This window comes from Triturus cristatus, chromosome 11 (genome assembly GCF_964204655.1).
Source record: "Triturus cristatus chromosome 11, aTriCri1.1, whole genome shotgun sequence".
Taxonomy (NCBI): Eukaryota; Metazoa; Chordata; class Amphibia; order Caudata; family Salamandridae; genus Triturus; species Triturus cristatus.
The window spans coordinates 58424639-58450748 of NC_140594.1; the positions used below are offsets into that span (position 1 = coordinate 58424639).

The following is a 26110-nucleotide window of genomic DNA, read 5'->3' on the forward strand; positions in this document are numbered from 1 at the left end:
ACGGTTGTGCAGAAAGTCCACCAAGAAACTCTCCCTCAACAGCACAAAGAAGGAAACACCAGGTGAGTAGAGTTAAATCCCAGATGATGGGCAAATCTACCACAACACCCCACCCCTGAGTGCACCAAGCAGCAACAAAAACACATGTGCAGAGTTAAGCCACAGAAGCAGGTTAGACCACCGAGACACCCAGCCATAAATGCACCAAGAAGCAGGAAACATCAGACGTTTAGAGTTAAGCCACAGATGCAAGGCAGACCCACCAGGGACCCAACCCTGAGAGCAACAAGAAGCAAGAAACAGCAGACATGCAGAGTTATAGACCAGACGCAAGGCAGACCCACCAGAAACCCAACCCTGAACACACTAATAAGCAGGAAACAGCAGATATCTAGAGCTAAGCAAAGACGCAGGGCAGACACAACAGAAACCCAACCTTGAGAGCATCAAGAAGCAGGAAACAGCAGACGTGCAGAGTTAAGCCACAGACATAAGGCAGACCCCCCAGCGACCCAACCGTGAGAGCACCAGGAAACAGCAGGCGTGCAGAGTTATAGCACAGATGCAAGGAAGACCCACCAGAGACCCAACCGTGAGAGCACCAGGAAACAGCAGGCGTGCAGAGTTATAGCACAGATGCAAGGAAGACCCACCAGAGACCCAGCCCTAAAAGCACCAAGAAACAGGAAACAGCAGACATGCAGAGTTAATCACAGAACTACAGCAGACCTACCAGGCATGCACAGTTAGACCCAGGAGTCAACAGGCTGAGGTTTGGGATCACGAACATCCAGCAGATTCACCGAAGCCCTGTTACTCCGGTTAATGTGCCTCTTATTTGTGTCATTCTGCAGGCAGAGGCGAAAGGGTTATAAGTGAGAAAGCAAAACAGAGCAGGTTAGTACAGAGGAGAGGAGACAAATGCTAAAGAGCATTGAGAAGAGATAAGGCAAAAAAGCACAAGCGAGAGAGAGGAGAGAAAAGAAAGAGACCGGAATCAGTACCAGGAGAAAGATAGATACCAGAAAATGAGAGCGAGGGGGGGAGAGAGTGAGTGAGTGAGTGAGTGAGAGAGAGAGAGAGAGAGGGGGGAGGGGGGGCGAGAGAGAGAGACAGGCATCAGTGACCTTCCAAGAGACAGGCAGATATACATCTGAATAGAGAGGGATAAACAGGAGGGTGGGATGAATTTGTGAACATCCAGAGAGAAACACAAGGGCGATGGTAGACATCAAGGGAGACAGGAATCTGAGAACAACCATGAGGGACAGAGATTAATGAACAATCGGGAGAGAAACAGACATGGGTGAACAATCGGGAGAGAAACAAACACCTGAGCAGTGCGTGAGAGAGAGAGAGAGAGAGAGAGATAGATAGATCAGTGAGCAGCCCAGAGAGAGAGAGGAGCACCAATGAGAGAGAGAGAGAAGAAATAGAGATACAGCCACAGGCATCAGTTAATTTCCAGGAAAGAGGCAGACAGGCGTCACTGAGAATCTTGGAGAGATTAAAAAAAACATAGCATCTTGACTGTTAATACAAGTTAATATACACAATTTCATCTGAAATGTGCACACACACAAGCACACACAGCACGCCAGCAGAGTTTTAGTATACAAGCTGAAAGTGGAGAGGAGCTATGGGGGCATCCATTAAAGTCCAAAGTCCACAGCAGTGACCATGAGGTGAGACCACTGATGCAAACAGAAACAGTGCAGACTCAGTGACTGTGACTCTCTAACATGAGTATGTACACACTGCAAGGAAATGTAAACAGATTAGACGATTGTCTTTTTAGAACTACAATAACCCCAAAAGCTTGTTCGACGAATCCCTTAGATGTACTCAGTGTAACATTGAGGTGTCAAACTAAAATCATGAACTGTCCAACAGTACAACTTATTAGCCAGGCGGGTGGGCGGACACTGGGTGCGGGGACCTCAAGCTTGAATTTTAAAAATCCCACCAAGAGTGGCACTTTATTGGGCACCCTTGGGAAGGTGCCATGAGGTCTCTCCCCTATGTCCAGGGTGGCTTCCTATCCTTTACACAATGTTGTGTCTGTGTTTCCATCCCCAGGAAGGGATCCTGCTAGCGAACCAATCCTCTCCCATTAGCCTTTATACAGTGTTGTGTCCGTCTGTCCATCCCCAGGAACAGATGTTACCAGCGAACCAATCCTCTCCTCAGCCTCTGGCATTTACTTCCACTACAGCAGCATTATTGCTGTGAACGTGTGCACCCTGGTGGGTGCCGCACACCTTCCACCCAACCTACTCCATGCCATGTCTACCCGGGGGGACCTTGACTACGGATGTCCCACCCTTGTCCGGGCAGTGGTTACTATCACCGAAGCGCCTGTGGATCATGAATGGTCCACCCTTCTAGAAGTAGTGCCCATGGTCACTGTGGCTCCTGCACACCTCACCTGTCTCCAGTGGTAGTCACACTCGCCTAGGCTGCTTCAGGGAGCACAGTGAAATAATTGGGGCCCTGTGAAACCAGCAGAAAAAGGGGTACACTGTGTCAGTATCACTAAGACAGTTGTGTGGGCAATGTGCCTGCCCAGGGGTCACAGGTGCAAATCTCAGCAGTACCAACTTCCCATCATCCTCTGGAGGTCAAGAGAATGTGTATTGTAGAGTTGGGTAATAATACCCCTTTCTAGTGGAGTGCCTGGAGACAATTTAGTTAGTGGGTGGCACTATACACCTAGTCCTTGACATTAGTAACAATATTTGCTGTTTGATTAGGCCTTACAAGACCATTTCAGTGGGAAGTCCTGTCTAAGCCACAAGCGTGAGCCCCTCCCTGAGTGACCCCATGAAAGCTCACCAAGTCATTGGCGGATGATGTTCTTGAGTGACGCAGTTCTTCTTTATAAGGTGGCTTTGCATCACCCATGACCCCGGATACCTTTTAAATCTCCTTCATCGTGATGTGTTTCAGCGTACGCTTCCTTCCTTGACAAAGTAAAAGTTTGCCACCATTAAACCCAAATTGGTGGGATATTGTGATGGGTGAAAAGGTGACCCTTGCATCACAATCTTCTTCACACTAGGCTTTGTTGGTGTGTTCTGTTCCTGCGCCAGCAATTCTTTTTGTAGTGCTCTTTGTTCAGTGCTCAGATCTCTTAGCGCTCTTCCTGGTCGTTCAGTGGTTAAACACTAAATTCATTTGAGGTTAGTGGTGCTGCGCAGGTTTCTCAGGCGTGCCCTTGGTGTCCTACATCTGTTCTCTGGTCATTTGTGGATGTGACATAGGAAGACACTTTGCGGCCTTCGAGGGGGGAGACATCCAATGTTAGTGAGATTCTGACGTGGCAGAAGGCAAAGATTGATGGGGCTTAGTCGGTTCGGTGTTGATAGCACCTTATGCTCTTTCTGGTCCTCGGGGGGCCATCCTGAAGTCGAAAACTTTCTCAACTTCAAAGCTATGAGGTGAGTTATATACGTCTTTTTTGGTACAGTTTTAGTTTTTATCACCATGGTTATTATTTTGCTGTTTTAGGGCGGTGGTCCTCAGTAGACAGGCAAACTTAACACGATTCGGTATCCTCAGAGACTTCATCAGGCTCCGATTTCCCATTCTGTTTGTTAGTCTTTACCGCCTCTCCTACCTGAAAGCCTGCTACCCTCTCGCTTTCTCATGATTGCAAGGCTCTGCGGATCAGGGTAGTGCATGTGGCTTGTACCTCTTGCAGGGTGATAGTGTGCCTTGCGTGCTCTGTATGGGACCAGATTTCCACCCTCAGGGGCCGGCACACCCTGCAAACATGCCTGATCTTGGATTTAACAGAATGAAGTTGTCTACATCGGCACAGAAACTCATGGGACCTGGGAAGGTTTTCGACTATCCCTGTCGCCTGACTCTCCTCTACACTGGGCGATGAGAAGTTAGTTTGTCATAAGGGCAGTTCAAAAACCTCACATGCCAAAATGTTTGCAGTGCATGGGATGGCAAACGAGCTACAGCTGGCATCTGTTTTATAGCCAAGTAGTCCCAATAAAAGCATAACAAATATTTCCTCGAATTTGGAAATTAAGAATTACGTGCCACTTGCCCCCAATTTGTCAAAGACCTATGCTTGTACTCTTGACACCATCGGTCTAATACCGTTCAGACCCCACAATGGTCAACAGAGTTGCCATACATCGTTATTAGCGCTTTAGATCTGTTCACCTTCCAACATGTACGACAGATTCAGACCTGAAATCTGAAAATGGTCTGGAGTCCGGCCGCATTGTGGGGCGCCCAGATCGCGGCAGCTGACACTACTTTAGGATAATGTAGAGTTTGACAGCAGGATAACGCGAAAAATACTTTTTTTAAAGATTTGCACCATAAATCTTTAATACCACTTTAATAATGTTTTCAGTGGAGTGGAATGGATGTGCATATGTCCTGTGAAGTGATTGCATCACAGCAAATTCAGTGGTGTGTTTGGTGAAAATGCAGAAAAAAGTTCAGAGTCAAGCCAAAACAAAAGTGTCCTTAAAATAAGCCCACACCACAAGTACACAAAGCAAAGCACACACAATAGGCACCAATAAAACACACATGCAAGGGTCTGAGTCTAGAATACACACGCAAAGAATCCGTGATGATAAAATAGAGCGACAGAGAATCCAGAAAGGGGTGCGCCTGCAAGAGTATGGAGAAACGTATCAGTGAGGAAGAGGAGGGCCACCCCGTCCTGTCGATGTGGGTGTCGGCTATCAGAACCACGCCCCGCGGGCCATGGCCCCACTCCGCAGCCCTAAGTATGATAACAATGAAGAGCCCCTCCTCTTAGCACTGCACCCCGGGACAGGTGCAGAGAAGATATATATATATATATCCCACACTTGTAGTCTCGACAAAATCCGTGTCAACGGAAAATAGAAACCACGCAGATCCACGCCCCTCGATATATATATATATATATATATATATATATATATATAGTCTACAGAGTTACCCCAAGGGTGTAGGCACAGCCCAGGGTTGCTTGCATTTGGACTCACGTCCTCTGAACAATCTATATATATGTACATATCCACAGTTAACACATCTGTGTTTTAACATTTTTCACCTCTGCTGATAGTCTGCGTTAGAAGCGAACATATATTTTACCACTGACTCTCACCTTTCTGTACCTCTTACATGTCTGTGGAGGCTTGTCTGAGGATACATAGGGAGTGGACCCCTAGAGTCTGGTGCCTTTGAAAGGCTAGGAGAACCGGGCCAAGTGCATGTGACGGACCTTGTCCCAGCCCTACTGACTTTAAGAGGCACTGGCTGTTCTGAAACCTCACAAGTAGGCTCAGTCTAGTGTAACTATGCCATTGCTGGTCCCCCTGAATTTACACCCATTGTATATCACACTATACAATAATACTATATGTGTTGTAAAGGTTAACAAACAGTAGACCGTGGCTGAATTAGTTTATCTGTAACTTTTATGACCAGAATTGAATTAACTGGGTTTTTAAATATAGCACAGAAAAATAGGGTCAGTCATTTCTTGTGCAAGCTGTAAAGAAAATGTATGGGAGAAATTGGAAATAGTCCAGTGGTGACCACTAGCACCAGCGGACAAAGGGAGTTGTTGAGGTGTGATCTTCTCCCAGACTTTCTCCGTTAAGACTCAAGTGCGTCTCTTGTAAAGCATCCATGTGAAACCTTTACGGAGGGCACACTGCTGGCAGGACCCACAACTTCAAATATATAACAAAGGCATGGAACACTATGCACTAATCCAAAAGCATAGCATAAGAATGGTTTACATCTGCCATTTGGCTAGGTCTGCGGTACAGAAATACCATATACATAGAAGACGCACCTCTTTAAAGAACACTACATCACAATACACTAACTGTCCAGAACCCTGCTTCCCCTCCTATTACTCGTGGGCTTTAGCGTTGCCTTTACCCTGTAAAGCGTCCTGCTGTCTTTCGGCTGGGTTCGCTCAATAGCTCCACAGTGTTAATTAGAGCCAGATTTAGGACCCGCTCATGGTCTATGAGACTGATCTAGGGTATTACTAGTAGGAGGCTCATGAAAGTATAAATTATACTATCGCATCGCTGTCTGGGATATCCCTCAGAAAGGGAGGGCAGATTTAGGTTTTGAAGTAAGGCTGAACTGAAAGCTGTATGCAACAATCTGCAAGAATACAATCTTTGCTAGGACGCCTCCAATCGGAAGACGTGATGTGAATGCCAAATTCTTTAATAAAGAAGAAATGCTCCAAAGATACCCTCTCCCCGCCCCCTTCCTATGTGTCTAACCTTGTTTTGGTTGAGACGTGTCACCAAATTCTACCAGATCTTACCTTTGGCACACCCTTTAATCTACGGCACTACATAACCCTTCCAGGCAGCACCCTACAAACTTAGTGATCAACAACAGAAGTTATTGCCCAATTCAATGGAACCCCTTAAACGACCCTAAAACTGGATCCTAGCCTGAGATTTAAGGCCATGTAGGTCTTTGAAGACAAAACTCAAAACATTGATATATGTGTAGATTCCATGGGAGAAAACTGATCAGCTAGACACACATCATTTTTCAAAGCTTTTTGTGAATGCCAAAATCAGTGCAAAACATTTGAGTTTGACTTTTAATATTTGTTGCTGTCAAATCAAATACAAGTGAACAAGAAAAAGAACTTAAAATAAATCAAAAATTAAACATATAAAATAAATTACTGTGATTTAAGGAAGGTTATATGTACAACAGTTTTTGCGTTTCCTTGCTCATCCCCCACCAATTTCAGCAATTCGAAACGAATATTTGCTTCGCTCATACGTTGAATGCCAAAACATGAAGTTATTTCTTAGATGATCTTTGCAGTCAATGTTGGCTGTTTTTTTTAGTTTGTCTAGGTTCAGATAATGAGCCTGCCGAGAGAAAATCTTCTTTGTGCCTCCCAGGTGTGGGGGCTGGGGGGTGAGGGGCAAATAACATCCCAAGATATAGGATCCCATGGTCAAGTCAGCTACTCACAAAGCCACAGAAAATCACATGTAATTGGGTTTAAAAAAGTCTGCACATTCCCAGCGTGACCCTCTTTGCTGATTTATCAACAGAGGAGAACAATGCAGAAACGCGCCGCATTAGAATGGCGTGGACACTACTCTCCAGAAGACCTCCTGTGGGTATAATTCCTCTTGTATTTCTGCATCGTATCCACATGCTGTGTTTAACAGTGTGCTACAGGCTCCACGACCTGTTACTTTCTTCAATGCCAGGATCAGAGAACTAGGATTTGGAGCAAAGCTGAGGCTACCATAACAGCCAACGGGAACCACAGCCTATCCGATAGCATCCGCATGTGCCACTTACCTTCAACGGCTCCTTCTCTGACACATCTGCCGTGTTCTCGAGGGTCCGGTACTTGCGTTCCCTCTCCCGGTGGTCTATTGTTGAATATCCATCTGGAGAAGAAGAAGACAGGTAAAGTCAGGGCAGCGAGGGGTACCCAGCCTTCTCAGGTGGCAACCAGGCAAGAAACGCTTCTAGTGCCAAGGATGTAAACCAGTCCATCTGGTAGCTGTGATGGCAGGAAAGAAACTCAACAGACAGCAAAAGACAAGGAAGAAAGAAAGTGTGGTAGATTGAGAGAGACGAGACACAAATCACATCAACACAGTAAATTAGAAGGGAAGGGAGGTGATATCTTTTAAGGTACAGAGATTTACGGAGAGTTTTAATATCGAACAAGCACTCAATCTGCTTGTCGTGGCCCTTCCTTGCCTCTGACGGATTACCTTGACCTAAATGCCACCTGCACCAAATTGAACATGATTTGCTATGGCAGCATGCCGCCCCTCACTAAACCTTTGTTCAGTTAGTTACTCGATCAAAGCTGAGAAACTTTATCCATGGAAGGCTAGTGGAGGAAACCATGATGCTGTTTGCATTATTAGAAAAGGTAGACACTGATATTTCCAGATGTTTGCAAACCATGACACTGTGAGGCTGCGCCAACCAATTCAATGACATTATCTGTCTCTAATAGGTGGGATCCAACTCCAAGGAGGACACAGAAATCTCTAGTCCATAACTTTCCAGGGAAGAAGAGGGCCTCTAATTACCCTGGATGGAACAGGAGTTCAGCCAGACTTTCCCTCTGTGAAGGAAGTGGCTCCCATGAGCGCAACTGCGTGGAGGTTTATGTGGCCCTATTGATGTTAGACAGAAATGGCACATGGGGGTAATCGCAGGAGTGGAGAGTGTGTCCCTCTTTTGGGAATATCTACTGGCTGGTTCGCAATATTCCATTGAGCACCCAGAGATAGCACAGATCTACGAAAACTGGCCTTCACCGCACAAGTGAGGGGGAACCGGACGTACTGTTGCTGTCATTGGTCGTTGCACTCCCACCCTACAGAAACATCAAGTCAGACAACTCCTGCTTACTCTTCCTGCTCAGAACCAACAAATTAACAAGCATTGCAAAAACTATAAGCCTGGCAGTGGTTGCCAGCCTTTTGGCTTTGTCAATGGTTATTTTTAACTGTTTTACACAAATCGTTAATGGTTGGGGAATCTGCTGGGCCTATGTCAATCCAAACCAAAAAAAAACTTGCCAAAAAGAAAAAATATTTTTAGGCCTCAAAAAACACACATTGCCATAGTAGTTCCTGAAGCGGAAGGGAATTACTGTGTGTGTGTGTGTGTGTGATCCTTCTGAAAGGGTAGAATGCTGCCACTCACAGTGAAGTTAGCCAATGGCTGAAGTGGGCTGACCCACTGCTGCATGCTGTAGTGGGTGGAATACAAATGTGAATGGCACTGCAACAGGCTAATGGATGGAGAGAGCTGGCTGAATGCCCCTATAAATACGTATTTTTATAAAATCAAATGTCTTGGCTACCACCACACCTAAGAAGCCAGTAACCAAGCTCTCAATCCACCACTGTGTGGGGTATAGCGCCAAGTATAGTGCCGCTTGGCACTAGGTTGGACCAGTAAAGCTTAGCCTATCGAACCCCACCCTTCGTGCAGCCTACCCACCCATGCTACCTCAGCCAGCTCGCCTCCCCTACCCACCCATGCTACCTCCACCTGCTCGCCTCCCCTACCCACCCATGCTACCTCCTCTGCTCACCTCCCCTACCCACCCATGCTACCTCCTCTGCTCACCTCCCCTCCCCCACATTAAAAGCTTGACCTTCCAGATCCACGCGCATGGACCATCGGCCACGACTTGCAAGAGGCGGCCGAGCAAGGGTCGTGCAAACAGCACTTATACCACATGAAGAGGGGGAACTAACCACTATTGATCTGTTTCTAAAGTAAGAGCTGCGTCCTTTAAATGTCAGCTTCCTGCACCCGGTAGAACGCCTCCAGGTGAAGACGATGAACTTTCCCATGAGTGACGGCGCGCTCTATCGGAGCTGATGGATGGGCGAGGGGTTTGTGGTGCTGATGGGAGGCGGTGCATTTACCTGGGCCCAGCTCGTCCATTGGAATCATGTCTCGGCTGCCAGACTTCTTGCTACCTGCAAAAGAGAAGCATGCCAGCGGGTTGTACTGTGTGTGCTGAAGTGGAGGGCAGCGGGCAAAATGGAGGCAAGAGGGTAAGAGACGCGGAGGGGTTTGCGTGGAGAGAGGGTGGGAAGGAAGGGATAACAGGAAACGATGAAAAAGGCGGAGTGAATGAAATGATAAAAAGAAACAGACAGGGAGGCTGTAAGGTAGGAAGGAGGACCTAGGTTGAAAAGAGGAAGGAAGAAGTAACACAAGCAAGAAAGTAATGGATGAAGTAAGAAACTGAGGCGTGAAACAGAATGATGGAGGGAGAAATGAGAGAGGCGAGGTTAAGAAAAAGCAGCAGGAGGTAGAAACAAGGATGGATGATGGGTGAAAGGAAGGGAAAAAGTGCAGAAATGAGGGAGGATAGTTAGGAGAGGAGGAACATAGGTGGAGAGGAGGAATGTTGGCAAACAGATGGAAGAGGAGGAGGGAAGGAACTTAAGATGGAGAGGAGGAGGTAGGGAAGTGTTGTGAAGTAAGGAAGGGGAGAAATGATGATTGCAAAAAAGAAAAGATGGAAGGAGAAAAGAGCGAAGAAAAACAAGAGCAGTCAAGGAAAGGGGAGGGAGACAGAAGGAAGAGGAGCCGCCTGGGCAGAAGGGAGGGAGAGAGGGGAGAGTGAGGGCTGAAGGGAGTAAAATTAGATGGCTAGAGAAAAGGAGGGCAAGAGAATGCTGAAGGAAGGGTGTAAGAGCGCAAGAGGAGATGAAGTGAAAAAATTAAGGTAAAATAATAATGGGGACCGAGAGAGGGAGAGAGAGAGAGAAGAGGGGGAAAGAGAGTGGGGAGAGAGAGAGAGGGGTAGAGAGAGGGAGAAAGAGATGGGGGAGACAATGTGTCCATGCAGGGAGGTAAGGGGTCCATGCATCCCAAGCGGTCAGACAAGAGATCGCCTGTCACTCTGGGCTCAGCAGGGAGCCTGACCCCTGTCAAATCCTATTTCTCAAAATCTCCCCCTCCTTCACCCACACGCATCTGAATCTCCCGAGGTCACTGCACCTATTAATATTTCACATCTGTTAAGCACTTCGCACAACTCAGTGCACAAATACTGCAGCCAGCTCTGGCAGATGCAGGTTTAGTGATCAGAGTCAAACATATAGATCTGGCGGGGGTACACAGAGTTGGTCAGACCCTCCCACAGAGCTCAACCTCTCCATCACGTGTTCTCATGAGGCTTTTCCTAGGGCTCAGAGGCAGGACACAGCCCGCCGTGTAAGTTCTGTGAAGATGTCCCCCAGGTAACTGGCAGCCTTACTATGATGAGTTTTGAGCTACCAAAATCTGGCCCTAGAAAGAAACAAAAATCTCAAAAATGTAAACTGGAGGAGGGTTGGGGGGGTCCTACTTGTGCCCATCATGGCGTCCCCATGGGTCCTGTACGGTGTCTTTTCAGAGGCATCTCAATGTGCTTGGTGAGGGCTTCTGGGCGCCCCTGAGGCAGAACGTGCCCAGTGGTGTGCATGCTGAAGAGAGAGGGTCTGAGCAGAGAGCTCACCATTTCTACTTAACATTTTTGGGGTGTGCCCATGTAAAATACACGGCTGCAACTACTGGAACAGGGGTGCCAGAGGCTGCAGTCTGCCTTTTGGAAGCCTCCATAAACTTTGGGAGGCAGTAAGCCACAGTGCATTGAAGGGGTACTAAAACCCCTAAAACCAGCTGTGGGCAACAGTAATCCATCACTAACACACTGTAGATAAAACCAAGGTCTCTTAAACCAAATGTGGGCAACAGATATCCACCAGTAACTCGCTGTAGATTGGAGTAATACCCTATAATGACAGTGATCAGGGCTGAGGAATGAACGCAAACACGTATTAATCAACAGCGGGCAGTGGTCCACCTGTAGTAATCGGCTGCGCATGGATCTAAAAACCAAAAAACATGTGCATGGGGCTAAAGTATCCGCAATCAACAAAAAGGACAATAATTCTCAATAACCTAATGTGGTTGTGTCTCGTGCCAGTAACTCAAGAGCATTTTGTACTCAAGTGCACACATTGCGAGTGATGACACTAACAACACTTCTGTACACAATGTTTGCACGAGTCTTTATTTCCACCCCGACACCTCACCTCTCTTCCCATCTGAAACCAGTGATACTTTGTGTATTGTTTTTGCAGTTTATGCAACAAATACGTGCACATGGTGAACAAACTACTTTCAACTTTGAACACTGCCAGCGTTACACAGTTAATGACAGACTTACACTGGACAAATACACCATAAACAAAGCTGGACCATGGACAGTACTCATCTGTAGATGGGACCAAACTACATACAATGATCTAGGCTGAGTTACACCATCAGCAAGCAAACAATAACAGTGGCAGAAAACACACCAAGCGCAGCATCAAAGTCCCAGTAACCAAATCCATCCCTAACTCCCTCTAACAGGGCCCCTCGAGTCTCGGTAACGACTGTCTCTGGGATTTATTTAGTTTTATAGCAACACTCAGGATCTCAGAGCACTTTACACCACACACACACTGCACAGAGACAACCATATGTGTATAAATCAGTGTATAGGAAATGTTACAGCAGACAGGACTACAAGGTGTAGTGTAGGAGTGACATGTCATCAATACTGGTGGGCAATATAGTTTGAGTCCGTATTCTGGAAAAGCACAAATTCAGAATTGAAAACGTAACATCATTGTTAGGGGTTCTATGTAATAATAAGAATATAATAAGAATTGTTTTCTACCCAAAAGAACCCTTTTCACAAGATTAGGATGATAAAAGACTGGGCAAAAAAAACATATAGATCAAACAAATACCTTGCAGTTTGCATGCAGCTCTTTGATGACAGTTAATAGCTCAATGTTCTATATAAGGATTTTGACTTATAAACAACAAGTTACAAAAGGAGCTCTCTGACAGAAGCACTAACCCATTGACGTATTTACATTATATGCAGTTTGTGATCTGCATAGTACACATTCTTAGCAGCAGGCATTTTAACCCTCTGCGCTACCTTAGGATGAGTTAAAACTTCCACTAGACAAACCTCTGGTCTCTTTCCGGGAAAACGATTAATCACCGGAGTTATCCTGATATTTTAACTGATGACTGAAAATTGCTTAAAGCCAGAAACTCTGCAGAAGTTGCTTTTAAAATGATAATATACTTGCAGAAATGATGCCCACACCCCAAGTCAGCACCCGTGGTGGCACCGATCGCACCGCCCTAGAGCCAGCACTGGTGGGTGGGAGGGATATACCCCTGGAACCCACCTGCAGATAGAGTAAAAATTCAACATCCAGCAGAGCGTGTGGTTATAAAGCAAAAAACCCACTTCATTCTTTTAAAAAACAAAAAAAAAGACTCCTTTCTCACTATACTTTTTGCTATTAGCAAAATGTGTAATTATGGACACAAGAAAGAATTATTTTGCTGGCATTTGCCCAAGTTTCTGTCACCTATCCTGTGGCAAACGGCTAGCTGCAAATCCCAGAAGATCTGTTAATAAAATCATATATTGGATTACCTAACTTCACATTCAGAAACGTCAAGTCGATAGGAGGAACTAAGGATACGGGAGGGAATTTGGGGCACTCGGGACAAGTTCGACAACAAAGCAGATGACCAAATTTATTTTATTGGCTATTAAGCACACAGTGACCCAGTGGGTATCCAGGCGTTTAGCCAAAAAGTATCTTTGGCATGCCAACAAGAAATAGAGCAAAGACTGGGGGTTAAAGGAATAAATGAGATTTCAGTGCTCCATGAAATTTTTGCAGATTCGGCTCAAGACAAAGTGCTAACGGCGATTTGTTCCAAGCCTGAGCAGTGACCACAGAAAAAAACCTTTTCCCAGAGGCGTACATTGCAAAACTTTGGTGTTGTGATCAGACCAGCAGATAGGGAACGAAGCAGTCTAAAAGGGGAATATCTTGTAAGCATACCAGAAATGTATGAGTTGCAGGATAAAGAGCTTTATGGGCCATACAAAGGGCTTTAAACTGGCGTCTCCTTTTAAAAAGGGCCAGTGAAGCAGTATATGAAGAAAGGAAACACTGCCAAATGTTATCTTACCAAAAATCAGTCTGGCTGCTGCATTCTGTATGAGTTGTAATCTCCTAATAAGGTATACGGGAAGCTCGATATATAGGGCATCGCAATAGTCCAGTCTGCTTAGCTCCAAGGTTTGCACCAGCAATGGCCAGGAACCTTGATGAATAGGCTGAGCAATCTTCCTAAATTGTCTCAAAAGCAGGAAGCAAGTAGACATCAGCTTATTAATATGAGACACAAAAGAGAGTTTGTTGCGGATAAAACTTCTAAATTCCCAGCGGAGGAAGCAGGTGCTAGACAGTCGCCCAAGGAACGAGGCCACCACCTGTGGGAACGGATGGAGGGATTCCCAAAAATCTGAACTTTCGCCTTTTCAGAATTAAGGTGGAGAGAGTTATCGTTCACCCATCTGGCCACTTTAACTGTGCCGTCCCTGGATCACTCCTGAAGTTGTGAAATATCACCTTCCGTATTGATGATAATTTGAGTATCATCTGTGTACCCATGGAATTAAAATCTGATGGAAGAAATCAAGTCTGCTGGGGTAGGGGGGGCACATATATGTTGAAAAGTGTAGGACTGAGGGCAGACCCCTGCGGAACTCCCCCGGTAATGTCTTAAAAGACAGAAAGAAAGGAAGCCATTTGCGCTGCCTGCAGTCTATTCTTCGAAAAGGATTTGAACCGTGTAAGTGGCTTATCCTCCAGACCAAAAGTGAGCCATTTTAGTAAAATGGCACGCGAGACTGTGTCGAACGCAGCCAACAGGTCAAGAAGTATGAGAGCCGCAGAGTCGCCGGCATCCAGAATCATCCATCTATCATTAGTAACAGTCGTTAGTACGGTTTCTATGCTAAAACAAGACTGAAAACCTGATTGATGCTTATTGCACACACCATTTTCCTCACAGTATGTGGCTAACTGCTCAAATTTTGTAGAACTGGGTTAATAAGGAAAGAAGGGGAGCAGAGAAATAGGACGATAATTAGAAAAATTATTTGGATCCAGTGTTACAAGCAGCTAGGGAAATGTAAACAAACAAAAAAAATATAAAACCAGAAGCAGTAAAGGCGATCTATATTTAAAAAAAAACAAATTATGTAGTCCTTCTTTCATTTCTACATATTTAAAGGAAACAGCCCTATTTAATGGGAGAACCACTCTGAGGCACCTGTGACTCCCTATGGACGTTTAGTCAGCTAAACGGAAGGGGTCGTAGAACATCACACACCCTTTGACCCCTGCAGGTTAGCCCTTACCACTTTCAGCAGCCACCTCTTTGCTGCTCAGGGTCTGGAAAGAGCAACAAGCGGAAACTACAGAAAGTAAACATGGCTCTCAGAGACACTACCTTAGTGACCCATCAGACCGGGGTAGTAAGAGCAGTGATAGGTGTAGATGTGGGCCTGCTAGGGGTAGCAGGTACAACTCCTATATGATGTTTAGTAACTACAGCTTGCTAATAGGGCCCCCACCACCACGCAGAAAAGGGTTTCACGTGTTTTAAGTCAACAGGAAAGATAAAAGCAATAAACAAAATGGCGTCCATTTTGGAACAGCTTTTTACAGGGAGACTCACCTCTGCTTTTATCGACCAGTGGGAGGGTGCTGTCGTCGAACCCTGATCGACCATTCCCCTTCGACGCCTTGGGGAGGGTGGCGACTGCAGACTGAAAAAGGAAATAAGAGTTGGGGGGTCACTTCTAGTGAAATTCAACAAATCTCCTGAATATTAAGCATTACGCATTATACGATGGTGGGCGGCTGCATTTGTAAATTGTGTTGTCAACACTGCAAACCAAGTAGTTTGTAGGCAAGAAGCGAGCAAGCAAGGGAGGCATTATTTGGCAGCAGTGGGTGTAACTTTACTTTTCTCTGTGTAAGCTTATTCTCTGTTCGCACTACATGTGTGATCTCCTCGCGGCACAAGCGTCCTGAGGCTACCAAGGGATGGCATGTTATAGCTTTAGGAAAATACATGCAACAGGTAGTGAAGATATAGTCAAGCGGCAATCAATGCCGATCACGACTGCCTTGCGTTGAATAGGTGTCTCCTTTGGCCCGCAGGGAGATAGTTACATGGCCTGTACTGAAGTCCTGTCGTTAAAAGATCTAAAGTACGGCTCAGTGGCCCATTGGGTGATAACTTCATGGCGTAGACTGTAGCGGCCCTGTGACCCACAGGGAGAAAGTTACATGTCCTGCATGGAAATCCTGAGACGGGACTAAGACCCTGTCACCAACATGGAGATAGTTACAGCGCCTAGACAGATGCCCTGTGGGCCACAGGAAGAAGTTACAAGCCCCCAATCCTGTAGTTACCAGACCTGGCTGTGGACTTGTGACCCACAGAGAGATAGTTAGAGTTTGCACTGAGGTTTAGTGGTCTGGAGGGATAAGCATGGCCTGCACAACAGCCCTGTAGTAATAGGCTTAAAGCGAGGGGCTGTGGGCCACAGGGAGTAGTGACAAGCCCTGCTCTGAATCCTGTAATTACAGGGACTGGACCTAGGCCCTATGGCCCACAGAGAGAGATAGTTACAGGGAAAGCACTGCAGTCCTTTATTTACAGGGCCTAGACTGAGGCCCAGTGGCCCACGGAGAGTAGTTACAAGCCCTGAAATCCTGCAGTTACCTGTCCTGGGAGAGGCATTGTGACCCACAGGAAATAGTTACAAGCCCTGCCCTGAGATGCTGTAGTTACCAGCCTTGGACAAGGACTTCTGACGCACAGAGAGCTAAACAAACGTCCTGCTCTGAAGCCCTGTCCTCACACGCCTGGAGTGAGAGTCGGTGGCCTATAGGGAGCGTGATACAGGCCAGCTCGGAGGGATGCTGCGAGCATCCGTAGGCTGTTTCTTATGGGACAAGGAATTCTTTAAATCTGCCAGGGCATGGACAGAGAGTTTGTGACCTGCTAAAGCCACACTCTCTGGCTGGCAGTGAGCTCTGCTGGGGCTGTGCGAACTGGGAGGTAATAAAACTACCTAAAGCTCAGGAGCTGAAAAAGGCCCTTTCTATCAAAATGCTTAAAGTAAAAAACAAGCATTTGCACTGCAATAGGTATCGCATTTACGAGGGTTTGAGCTATTGGCATTGTAAATGACAATGCCTTTTATTTATGTGTTGTTTTTGAAACAGATAAATAAAAGGCATTGTTATTTACAATCCCGATAGCTTAAACTCTTGCAAATGTGAGACCTATTGCATTGCAAATGCGTTCGGCTCCCGTGCTATAATTAAAAAAAAAAAAAACGTTAGTAGAGAGCGTGTCCTTCTAAGGCTATTTGAGAAAATAGTGCTCGGAGTCTGTAATTAAAGCCTACGAGTAGCAACACACGTAACAGGGGGTGTCGCCATGGGAAGTTACAAAATGAGACAAGGTGGTACTAAGGAGGGACTACTAAGCCTATTGTCCAATGAACAGCCACAGTTTACAGTGGACAATGACACAAGCCAATTATAAATATGGGCGGAGCTTTAAGTCCCTATCTGAATACGGCATGCCTTGCAGAGCAGCACTTGCGCTGCCCAGGCTCTGCCTAATAAAGCTACCTAAAGCTCAGGAGCTGAAAAAGGCTTTTTTTATCACAGTGCTTAAAGTTTTTTAAAAACTGCACAGTGGAAAACAGAGAGGCTTGAAGACTAAACCCCACCCACTGCTCACAAAAGTGCATAAAACCAAAGGAGCTGGGGCGTGAGAAAAAACACTTGAAAGTCAGCAAGTGTGAAAATGTAGAGAGAGGCGGGAGAGTCTGAAAAAGTAAAGCGGGAGTTAATGAAAAGAGGTGTACATGCCTCAGAGAAGGGGAGAGCGCGGCATAGTGGAAAGAGATGAACCGAACAAAAGACAGAAACAAAATAGAGAGTGAGCGAGAAAGATAAATGGTGGAGAGTGTGCGGGTTAGCGAAAACAAGAGACAAACTGTGAAGAGTGAGAAGCGGTGGAGAGAAATAGAGAAAAAGAGAGAGAGAAAGAAAGAAAGAGTGAAAATGTGAAGCATGTAAAACAAAGATGCAGACAGAATGTTAGTGTTCATTGGTGTTGCTTTAAGGTGGCAGCAAGTTTTGGCAGTCCAAGTGCAGATGTTTGCAGCTGGCATGTACAGGAAGAAAGAACTGTGTTTGAATCCACTCTGGGAACTAACGCGAGAGGGGACTTGGTCTAAATGATGCTAGAAGTCAAACTAGCAGAATAGATTCTTTTCATAACCCTGAGGGCAAGGGTGCATATCGCGCTTAAAAACTACAACAAAGCAAATAAACCGCAAATGACAGCCGTTCACGGTCTAATATTCTTGTGTGTTTGCAGTAAATCTTCGAATGATGCATAATCGTGCAAAGGGACATGATGGTGCAATATCGGGAATGTCACCTAACCAATGTAATGTGACATTTCTGAGATAACGTGACTTACACTAGCGTAATTTTAATTTCACCCAGGCCTAATTTATGATTGCCAAGTGATACACTTGAAAACTCTGATCATTGAATCTGTTTATGGAACTGATTTTTGTATCCAGAACGACTGTACTTCATTTTATGTTAAGGGGCCGTTGTCTCTAGAATTACTCAAGTACCCTTGGTACCTTACGATCTTTGGGTTTCCCTTGTGGATATATACTTGAGATGAGAATGCGCTGCCATAACCCAATGGCCCTATTCTAGTCACAGTCTCCCACAGTGAAGGGTCAGTTTAATTTTTTTTTGATTTCCGGCCCATCCTGGTCCCTGCTGTCAGTGCTATCACACCCTCCGTCTGTCTACAGTAACACTTGAATCGCAGGTGCTGTTTCTGCGGTCGGTGCAGGTAAGCGCAGTGGGGCGGGTAGAGCGAGGGGGGCAGTCGACTTATGACGGAATAGGGAAAATAAATATAAAAAACGTAATAAAACCACTTACCTTGCATTCGCCGCATCGCTGACTCTGCGATGTGGTGAGCGCAAGGTAAGTGGTTTTATTAATTTTTTTAATTTATTTTCCCTATTCCGTCATATGTCGATTTCCCCCCACAACCCCAGCCTGCCCCACCGCACTTACCTGCACCGGCCACGGCTGTGTTTCTGTGTCACTGCTGGCTGTGGCTTTCGCAGCCACTGTGGTTAAACAGACCACACCGTCCCTGCGTAGCAGGTGGCCTTGAATGTAGCAAGAAAACCTTTCATGATTTCATGTTTGGGGCCACTGCAGCCCCAAGAGACAATTTTACACCATGCTAAGACAATGTATTTTAATTGGAATGGAATGTATACTTCAGTTGTGGTAGCTCCAGAATGAGTTCTGGGGGTTAATATTGGAGGAATGGAAGCTAACGCACATACAGGGGCCTATTCAAAACTGCTTATTGTAGTAGGCTTAATTTGGCTACAATAGTACAACTAACGTACTACACAATCCTATTCACATACCTGTGTGCAGAGGTCCACAGCTCTGCGTCTCCTGTCTTTTAAGAGCAGAGATCTCCACACACATAAGGATGTGTTTTAGTAGTAATTGTAGGAGGGACAGAGAGGAGGGGCTAGAAACATGGAGCATACTTACTATTAAATGGGAGGGGTTAAGAGTGGGGTAAGGAGGGGTTTAGGGAGGACATTCACACAAGCCACAAAAATGTAAGCCCCTTCCTATTTACAAACTGCCCTTCTATCGTAACTGCAGCCAAAAATAACCCAAACCATCGTACGTGCACTCTAGCTCAGAGCTGGTATGAGTACAACACCCCCTCCTGATAACAATACTTATCAGGAGAATGAGGGGACGATTGTGGAACCAAAGAGTGTTTATATGCTGGGGGTAAAAAGTAAGTGGGTTTAATGAGTTTAATCCTTAAAAATTTATATAGACTGTTGTTAATCATGTTTTATGTGTTGATTAAAAATAATAAATAAAATTGCAACACAAAAAGCTGCCACAGATCCGCCGATTGGCCATTTTTACAGGTTGGTGGATAGGGATGGTCAGGCACCCAAAGCTATAAAAATGGCTTGGACAGCAAGTAAAAGTCATTTGTAATGAATATTGAATTACTAATTAGCTGTTGTTGTGGTCACTTCTAAATTAGCCAGACAGTGCCACCCTGTGGCAGACTGTCACAAGATCCAGAGTTGACAATTAAGTGACGGTGCTGAGCACCGGAAACCACAGGCTCAAATTAAGAACTGGATTTTGAGATTTTCAGAGAGAAATAATTGTATATCTTTAAAACAGAAATATCTTTACCTGGAAGTGGGCTTTGCTCCAGCCATCCTTCTGCAGAGCATTCCTCAGATCCTTGTAGCTCCAGACCATCTGCAGGACATGCGACGCTGCCTTCACTTCCCGCTGTGACTGGCTAATGAGCAAAAAAAAAAGAGTCAGACATGAAGTCCAATTACAGACAGGAGTCAGACTCAGAACCCACTAACAGGAGGAGTTAGACCCAGATCCTAATTACAGAGCATTGTCGTCAGACAAGGAATCCGCTCACCAAGAGGAGTAGGAGGAGATAAACCCAAAGCCAAATTAAAAAGAGAAGTCAGACTCCGCTTACAAAGAGGAGGAGTCAGACCCGGCACACAATTACAGAAAGGATTAGTCAGGTTTGAGACCCACTCACTAAGAGGCGTAAGACCCAATGGCCATTGACAGAGAGGAGTCAGTCCAAAAACCTGATCATAAAGACAGTCAAAGAATGAGTCTTATTGAGGAAAGGAGTCAGACTTGAAGCCCGGCTGTTAAGAACAAGAGTCTTATCTGTCACCCAATCACAGAGAGGAAGAGTCTTACTTGGCACCCAATCACAGAGAGCAGGAATCATACCTTGCACCCAATCCCAGAGAGGAGGAGTCAGACTAGAAGCCCGGCTGTAAAAGGACGAGTCACACCTGCTACCCAATCACAGAGAGGAGGATTCATACGTGCCGCCGAATCACAGAGAGGAAGAGTCAGACTTGAAGCCCGCTGACAAAGAGGCGTCGTCCTACCTGGTGCCCAATCACAGACAGGAGGTGCCAAACTCTGACATAGCGCACAATGTGGAGAAGTCGCACTCTGAACACTGATAACAAAGAGAGGGAATAGGGTCCTGGACTCGCTCACAAAGAGGAGTCAGATGCACCACCTGGTCACGATGAGAAAGAGGCATGCTCTGATTCCACTCTCAAAGAGACACGGGCAGATCCAGAACCCGATCATATAGAGGAGGGGTCAGACCCGAAGCCCACTCACAAAAACAACGACTCAGAGAAAGGGCACTCACAGAGAGGAGCCGTAACATTTGCTGCCCTCGAAAAAGAGGAACCAATAAGTATCCAAAACAGTGATGGATGGAATGATTCAAATAATCCCAGCCACCGGTAATTACTCGGGCCACATCCTAATCCATTGTTACCCTGCTCAACATGACACCCCAGTTTGGACCCAGCCATATGCAAATCAGTCTTGACACTGTTCCAATAGGACAGTGCAGCCTGAATTGCCAAGCCAGGTCCTCACTGAACTGGAACAAAAGCATCCTAGGACGGGTTTCGCCCTAGTTATGGGTTCATCAGACGGGGGTAACAGCTTGGTTCCAGTGGCAAACTGTGCATGAGATCAACGTCTGGGTATACTCGGCACACTTAGGGTGATTTAATAAGTATGGAAAACAGCGATGGATGGAATGCTTGAATTAATCTCAGCCACTGGTAATCACTAAGATCACATCCCAATCAAGCAAAAGAATGGTGGGTTGGAGTGTTACCCCGAGCTATTGCCACTGGTTAGACTTATTGCAAGCGGCCTCCCATCACCCTTTGTGTGTTTTAAAAAGAGGAGTTTTGCTCTGTACCGCTCACAGTGAGAAGTCAATCTCTGAACTCGCTCACAAAGACGTAAGACCCAGTCACGAAGATCAGGAGTCAGATCTGGATAGTAGTCTTAAAGGGGAGTCTGGCTAGAAGCATGCTAATAACACAGAGGACTCAATTCTAAACCCACTCACAGACAGATGGAGTCAGGCTCAGAACCCATTCACATAGAGGAGATGCCCTGTACCCGCTCAGAGAGACCGAGCAAGGCCAAGATCTCATTTACATAGACGCAACACAATGAATCCACTCACAAAGAGACAGAGTCAGGCCTCAAATCCATTCACATAGAGGAGATATCCTGCAGCCGCTTAGAGAGACCGAGTCAGACCTAGAATCCACTCACATAGACGAGCCACCCTGAACCCGCTCACAGCAAGACTGAGTCAGACCTAGAACCCATTAACATAGAGGAGAGACCCTGACCCCGCTCGCAGAGACCGAGTCAGACCTAGCCACCATTCACATAGAGAAGATACCTGGCACCTGCTCTCAGAGAGACCATGTCAGACCTAGAACCCATTCACATAGAGGCGAGACTCTGCACCCGCTCACAGAGAGACCGAGTCAGATCTAGAACCCATTCACAGAGGAGAGACCCTGCACCCGCTCACAGAGAGACTGAGTCAGACCTAGAACCCATTCACATAGACGAGCCACAGGGAACCCGCTCACAGCGAGACCGAGTCAGACCTAGAACCCATTCACATAGAGGCGAGACTCTGCGCCCGCTCACAGCGAGACCGAGTCAGACCTAGAACCCATTCACATAGAGGCGAGACTCTGCACCCACTCACAGAGAGACCGAGTCAGATCTAGAACCCATTCACAGAGGAGAGACCCTGCATCCGCTCACAGAGAGACTGAGTCAGATCTAGAACCCATTCACATAGACGAGCCACAGGGAACCCGCTCACAGCGAGACCGAGTCAGACCTAGAACCCATTCACATAGAGGCGAGACTCTGCACCCACTCACAGAGAGACCGAGTCAGATCTAGAACCCATTCACAGAGGAGAGACCCTGCATCCACTCAGAGAGAGCCTGAGTCAGACCTAGAACACATTCACATAGGCGAGCCACCCTGAACCTGCTCACAGAGAGACAGAGTCAGACTCAGAGCCCATTCACGTAGAAGAGATACTCTGCACCTGCTCACAGAGACCGAGTCAGGCCCAGAGCCCATTCACATACAGGACAAACCGTGCACCCACTCACAGAGACTGAGTCAGACCCAGAGCCCATTCACATAGAGGAGAGACCCTGCACCGGCTCACAGAGACTGAGTCAGACCCAGAGCTTATTCACAGAGGTGAGACCCTGCACCGGCTCACAGAGAGACTGAGTCAGACCCAGAGCCCATTCACATAGAGGAGAGACCCTGCACCGGCTCACAGAGAGACTGAGTCAGACCCAGAGCCCATTCACATAGAGGAGAGACCCTGCACCCACTCACAGAGAGACTGAGTCAGACCCAGAGCTTATTCACAGAGGAGAGACCCTGCACCGGCTCACAGAGAGACTGAGTCAGACCCAGAGCTTATTCACAGAGGAGAGACCCTGCACCGGCTCACAGAGAGACTGAGTCAGACCCAGAGCTTATTCACAGAGGAGAGACCCTGCACCGGCTCACAGAGAGACTGAGTCAGAACCAGAGCTTATTCACAGAGGAGAGACCCTGCACCGGCTCACAGAGAGACTGAGTCAGACCCAGAGCCCATTCACATTGAGGGGAGACCCTGCACCGGCTCACAGAGAGACTGAGTCAGGCCCAGAGCCCATTCACATACAGGACAAACCGTGCACCCACTCACAGAGACTGAGTCAGACCCAGAGCCCATTCACATAGAGGAGAGACCCTGCACCGGCTCACAGAGACTGAGTCAGACCCAGAGCCCATTCACATAGGTGAGACCCTGCACCGGCTCACAGAGAGACTGAGTCAGACCCAGAGCCCATTCACATAGAGGAGAGACCCTGCACCCACTCACAGAGAGACTGAGTCAGACCCAGAGCTTATTCACAGAGGAGAGACCCTCCACCCACTCACAGAGAGACTGAGTCAGACCCAGAGCCCATTCACATAGAGAGGAGACCCTGCACCCGCTCACAGAGACTGAGTCAGACCCAGAGCCCATTCACAGAGGAGAGACCCTGCACCGGCTCACAGGGAGACTGAGTCAGACCCAGAGCCCATTCACATAGAGGGGAGACCCTGCACCGGCTCACAGGGAGACTGAGTCAGACCCAGAGCCTATTCACATAGAGGAGAGACCCTGCACCGGCTCACAGAGAGACTGAGTCAGACCCAGAGCCCATTCACATAGAGGAGAGACCCTGCACCGGCTCACAGAGAGACTGAGTCAGACCCAGAGCTTATTCACAGAGGAGAGACCCTGCACCCACTCACAGAGAGACTGAGTCAGACCCAGAGCTTATTCACAGAGGAGAGACCCTGCACCGGCTCACAGAGAGACTGAGTCAGACCCAGAGCCCATTCACATAGAGGGGAGACCCTGCACCGGCTCACAGAGAGACTGAGTCAGACCCAGAGCCCATTCACATAGAGGAGAGACCCTGCACCGGCTCACAGAGAGACTGAGTCAGACCCAGAGCCCATTCACATAGAGGGGAGACCCTGCACCGGCTCACAGAGAGACTGAGTCAGACCCAGAGCCCATTCACATAGAGGAGAGACCCTGCACCGGCTCACAGAGAGACTGAGTCAGACCCAGAGCCCATTCACATTGAGGGGAGACCCTGCACCGGCTCACAGAGAGACTGAGTCAGACCCAGAGCCCATTCACATAGAGGAGAGACCCTGCACCGGCTCACAGAGAGACTGAGTCAGACCCAGAGCTTATTCACAGAGGAGAGACCCTGCACCGGCTCACAGAGAGACTGAGTCAGACCCAGAGCTTATTCACAGAGGAGAGACCCTGCACCGGCTCACAGAGAGACTGAGTCAGACCCAGAGCCCATTCACATAGAGGAGAGACCCTGCACCCACTCACAGAGAGACTGAGTCAGACCCAGAGCTTATTCACAGAGGAGAGACCCTGCACCGGCTCACAGAGAGACTGAGTCAGACCCAGAGCTTATTCACAGAGGAGAGACCCTGCACCGGCTCACAGAGAGACTGAGTCAGACCCAGAGCCCATTCACATAGAGGAGAGACCCTGCACCCACTCACAGAGAGACTGAGTCAGACCCAGAGCTTATTCACAGAGGAGAGACCCTGCACCGGCTCACAGAGAGACTGAGTCAGACCCAGAGCCCATTCACAGAGGAGAGACCCTGCACCGGCTCACAGAGATAAACCAACAGCATTCAAGGCCCTACAATATGTCCCTAGGGCTGCGAGAATAAGACTGAGCTGTGCGCGAGGGGGTCCTGGAGACAGAGCGGGGCGGACAGGATCACAGGCTTTGTTATGCGAGTCCTGGGGCTGAATGAAGGCTGACCGCAAGATCATTTGTTAGATCTCATGCGTCTTGTGACCGAAGGACGTCTTACCACAGAGCCGCGGGTTATGGTCCATATGTCCCAAGACTGGGTGAGCTCTGACCACAGATCACCTCTTATGTCTCAGAGTCTCTGGGCTGGATGAGGTCTGCCCACAGGGCAGCCTGTTTTGCCATTTGTTGAAGAACAAGGTCTGACCACAGGATCATTTTTCAAATGTCAAAGGACTAGGTCTCACCGTAGGATCCTGTATCATAAGACACTCAATGTACCCTCCGCAGATGAAATATGTCAGACAAAGTGTCAGGCTCAGCACCTGCATGAGACACCCAAAAATCAGAAGCTTTCAGAGCCAGAGGTTGTCTTGCCACTGGGATAGAAATGTCAGTCGTAGCACTCCCTGGATACATCCTCCGGCTGCAAGAAGGGAGCCTGATTCGGGATGGAAGTTTCAAAGACAGAGGCTGCTCTGGCTGTACACGCAGCCGGAAGGATACAACTTCAAATATCATGAGGACAGAGCATCAAATAAAAAACAAACAAAAATCAAGACAGTATCTACCAACAGACTCCGTAAAACAAGAAGAGAAAAGACTCCCATCTCTGATAATTAAGGGAAATCGAGGAGAAGAAGCCATGGGAACAGATTCAGGGCTTTATTAAGGTTACTGTGGTAAGTGCCTTAGGTTCCCACCATAAATGACCACAGGAGGGCACTCGTGTGTAATAAATGGTATTGAAAATGCTATTTATGGAGAAAAGGAGGCATTTGAATGACTGTATTGCCGGGGTTTCAGCGCTAAAAGGGAAAGCCCTAAAATAAAACAAATACGTGAAATGGCAAGGTAAGAAAAAACACAAAAGTAAGAAAGAGATTAAGATTAAGAAAATAAATGAAGAATGATACCAGCCCAAGCACCTTAGAGGAAAATGGATTTAAGAAGTGATAGACAGGGAAACTCTGGAACCTGGGACAAGGTTTAGAGTCCAATCAACATTATTAATGTTAAACACACAGGGGCGTGTGGCCAGGCCGGTGACCAAGATGGCTGCACGGCACTGAAGCTCTGCCAGCAAGTTCCCCACATGAACTGATAAATACGTACTCGGGGGCCATCTCCATCGGACCTAGAGGAGTCTGGCTCACCTGCTACCTTACTGATAAACCCAACCCCCCCCCCCCCCGGTTGCGATATGGATCCCAGAGCTGCGGAAGATCCTGTCAGGGCAGCGCGGTGAGCCTGGCGCACCTCAGGGACCCTGCGGCATCAGAGG

The 26110-nt window shown here is 47.2% G+C and overlaps 1 protein-coding gene across 9 annotated transcripts in view; it reads right to left on the reverse strand.

Annotated features, from left to right (window-relative positions):
• The window catches only part of ARVCF (ARVCF delta catenin family member), a 657174-nt gene that overhangs the window by 21560 nt on the left and 609504 nt on the right, over positions 1-26110 (reverse strand). For 4 of the 9 annotated variants that reach the window (XM_085633790.1, XM_085633788.1, XM_085633795.1 and 1 more), the window contains 5 exons: positions 19764-19875; positions 15124-15214; positions 9438-9491; positions 7330-7421; positions 734-848 (listed from right to left, as the gene is read on the reverse strand). In XM_085633790.1, coding sequence (XP_085489916.1) covers positions 747-848; positions 7330-7421; positions 9438-9491; positions 15124-15214; positions 19764-19875 — 451 coding nt within the window. In that variant the 3' untranslated portion in view covers positions 734-746. The remainder of the gene's footprint in view (positions 1-733; positions 849-7329; positions 7422-9437; positions 9492-15123; positions 15215-19763; positions 19876-26110) is intronic. The other 5 variants (XM_085633794.1, XM_085633793.1, XM_085633797.1 and 2 more) reach the window with 3 other exon arrangements.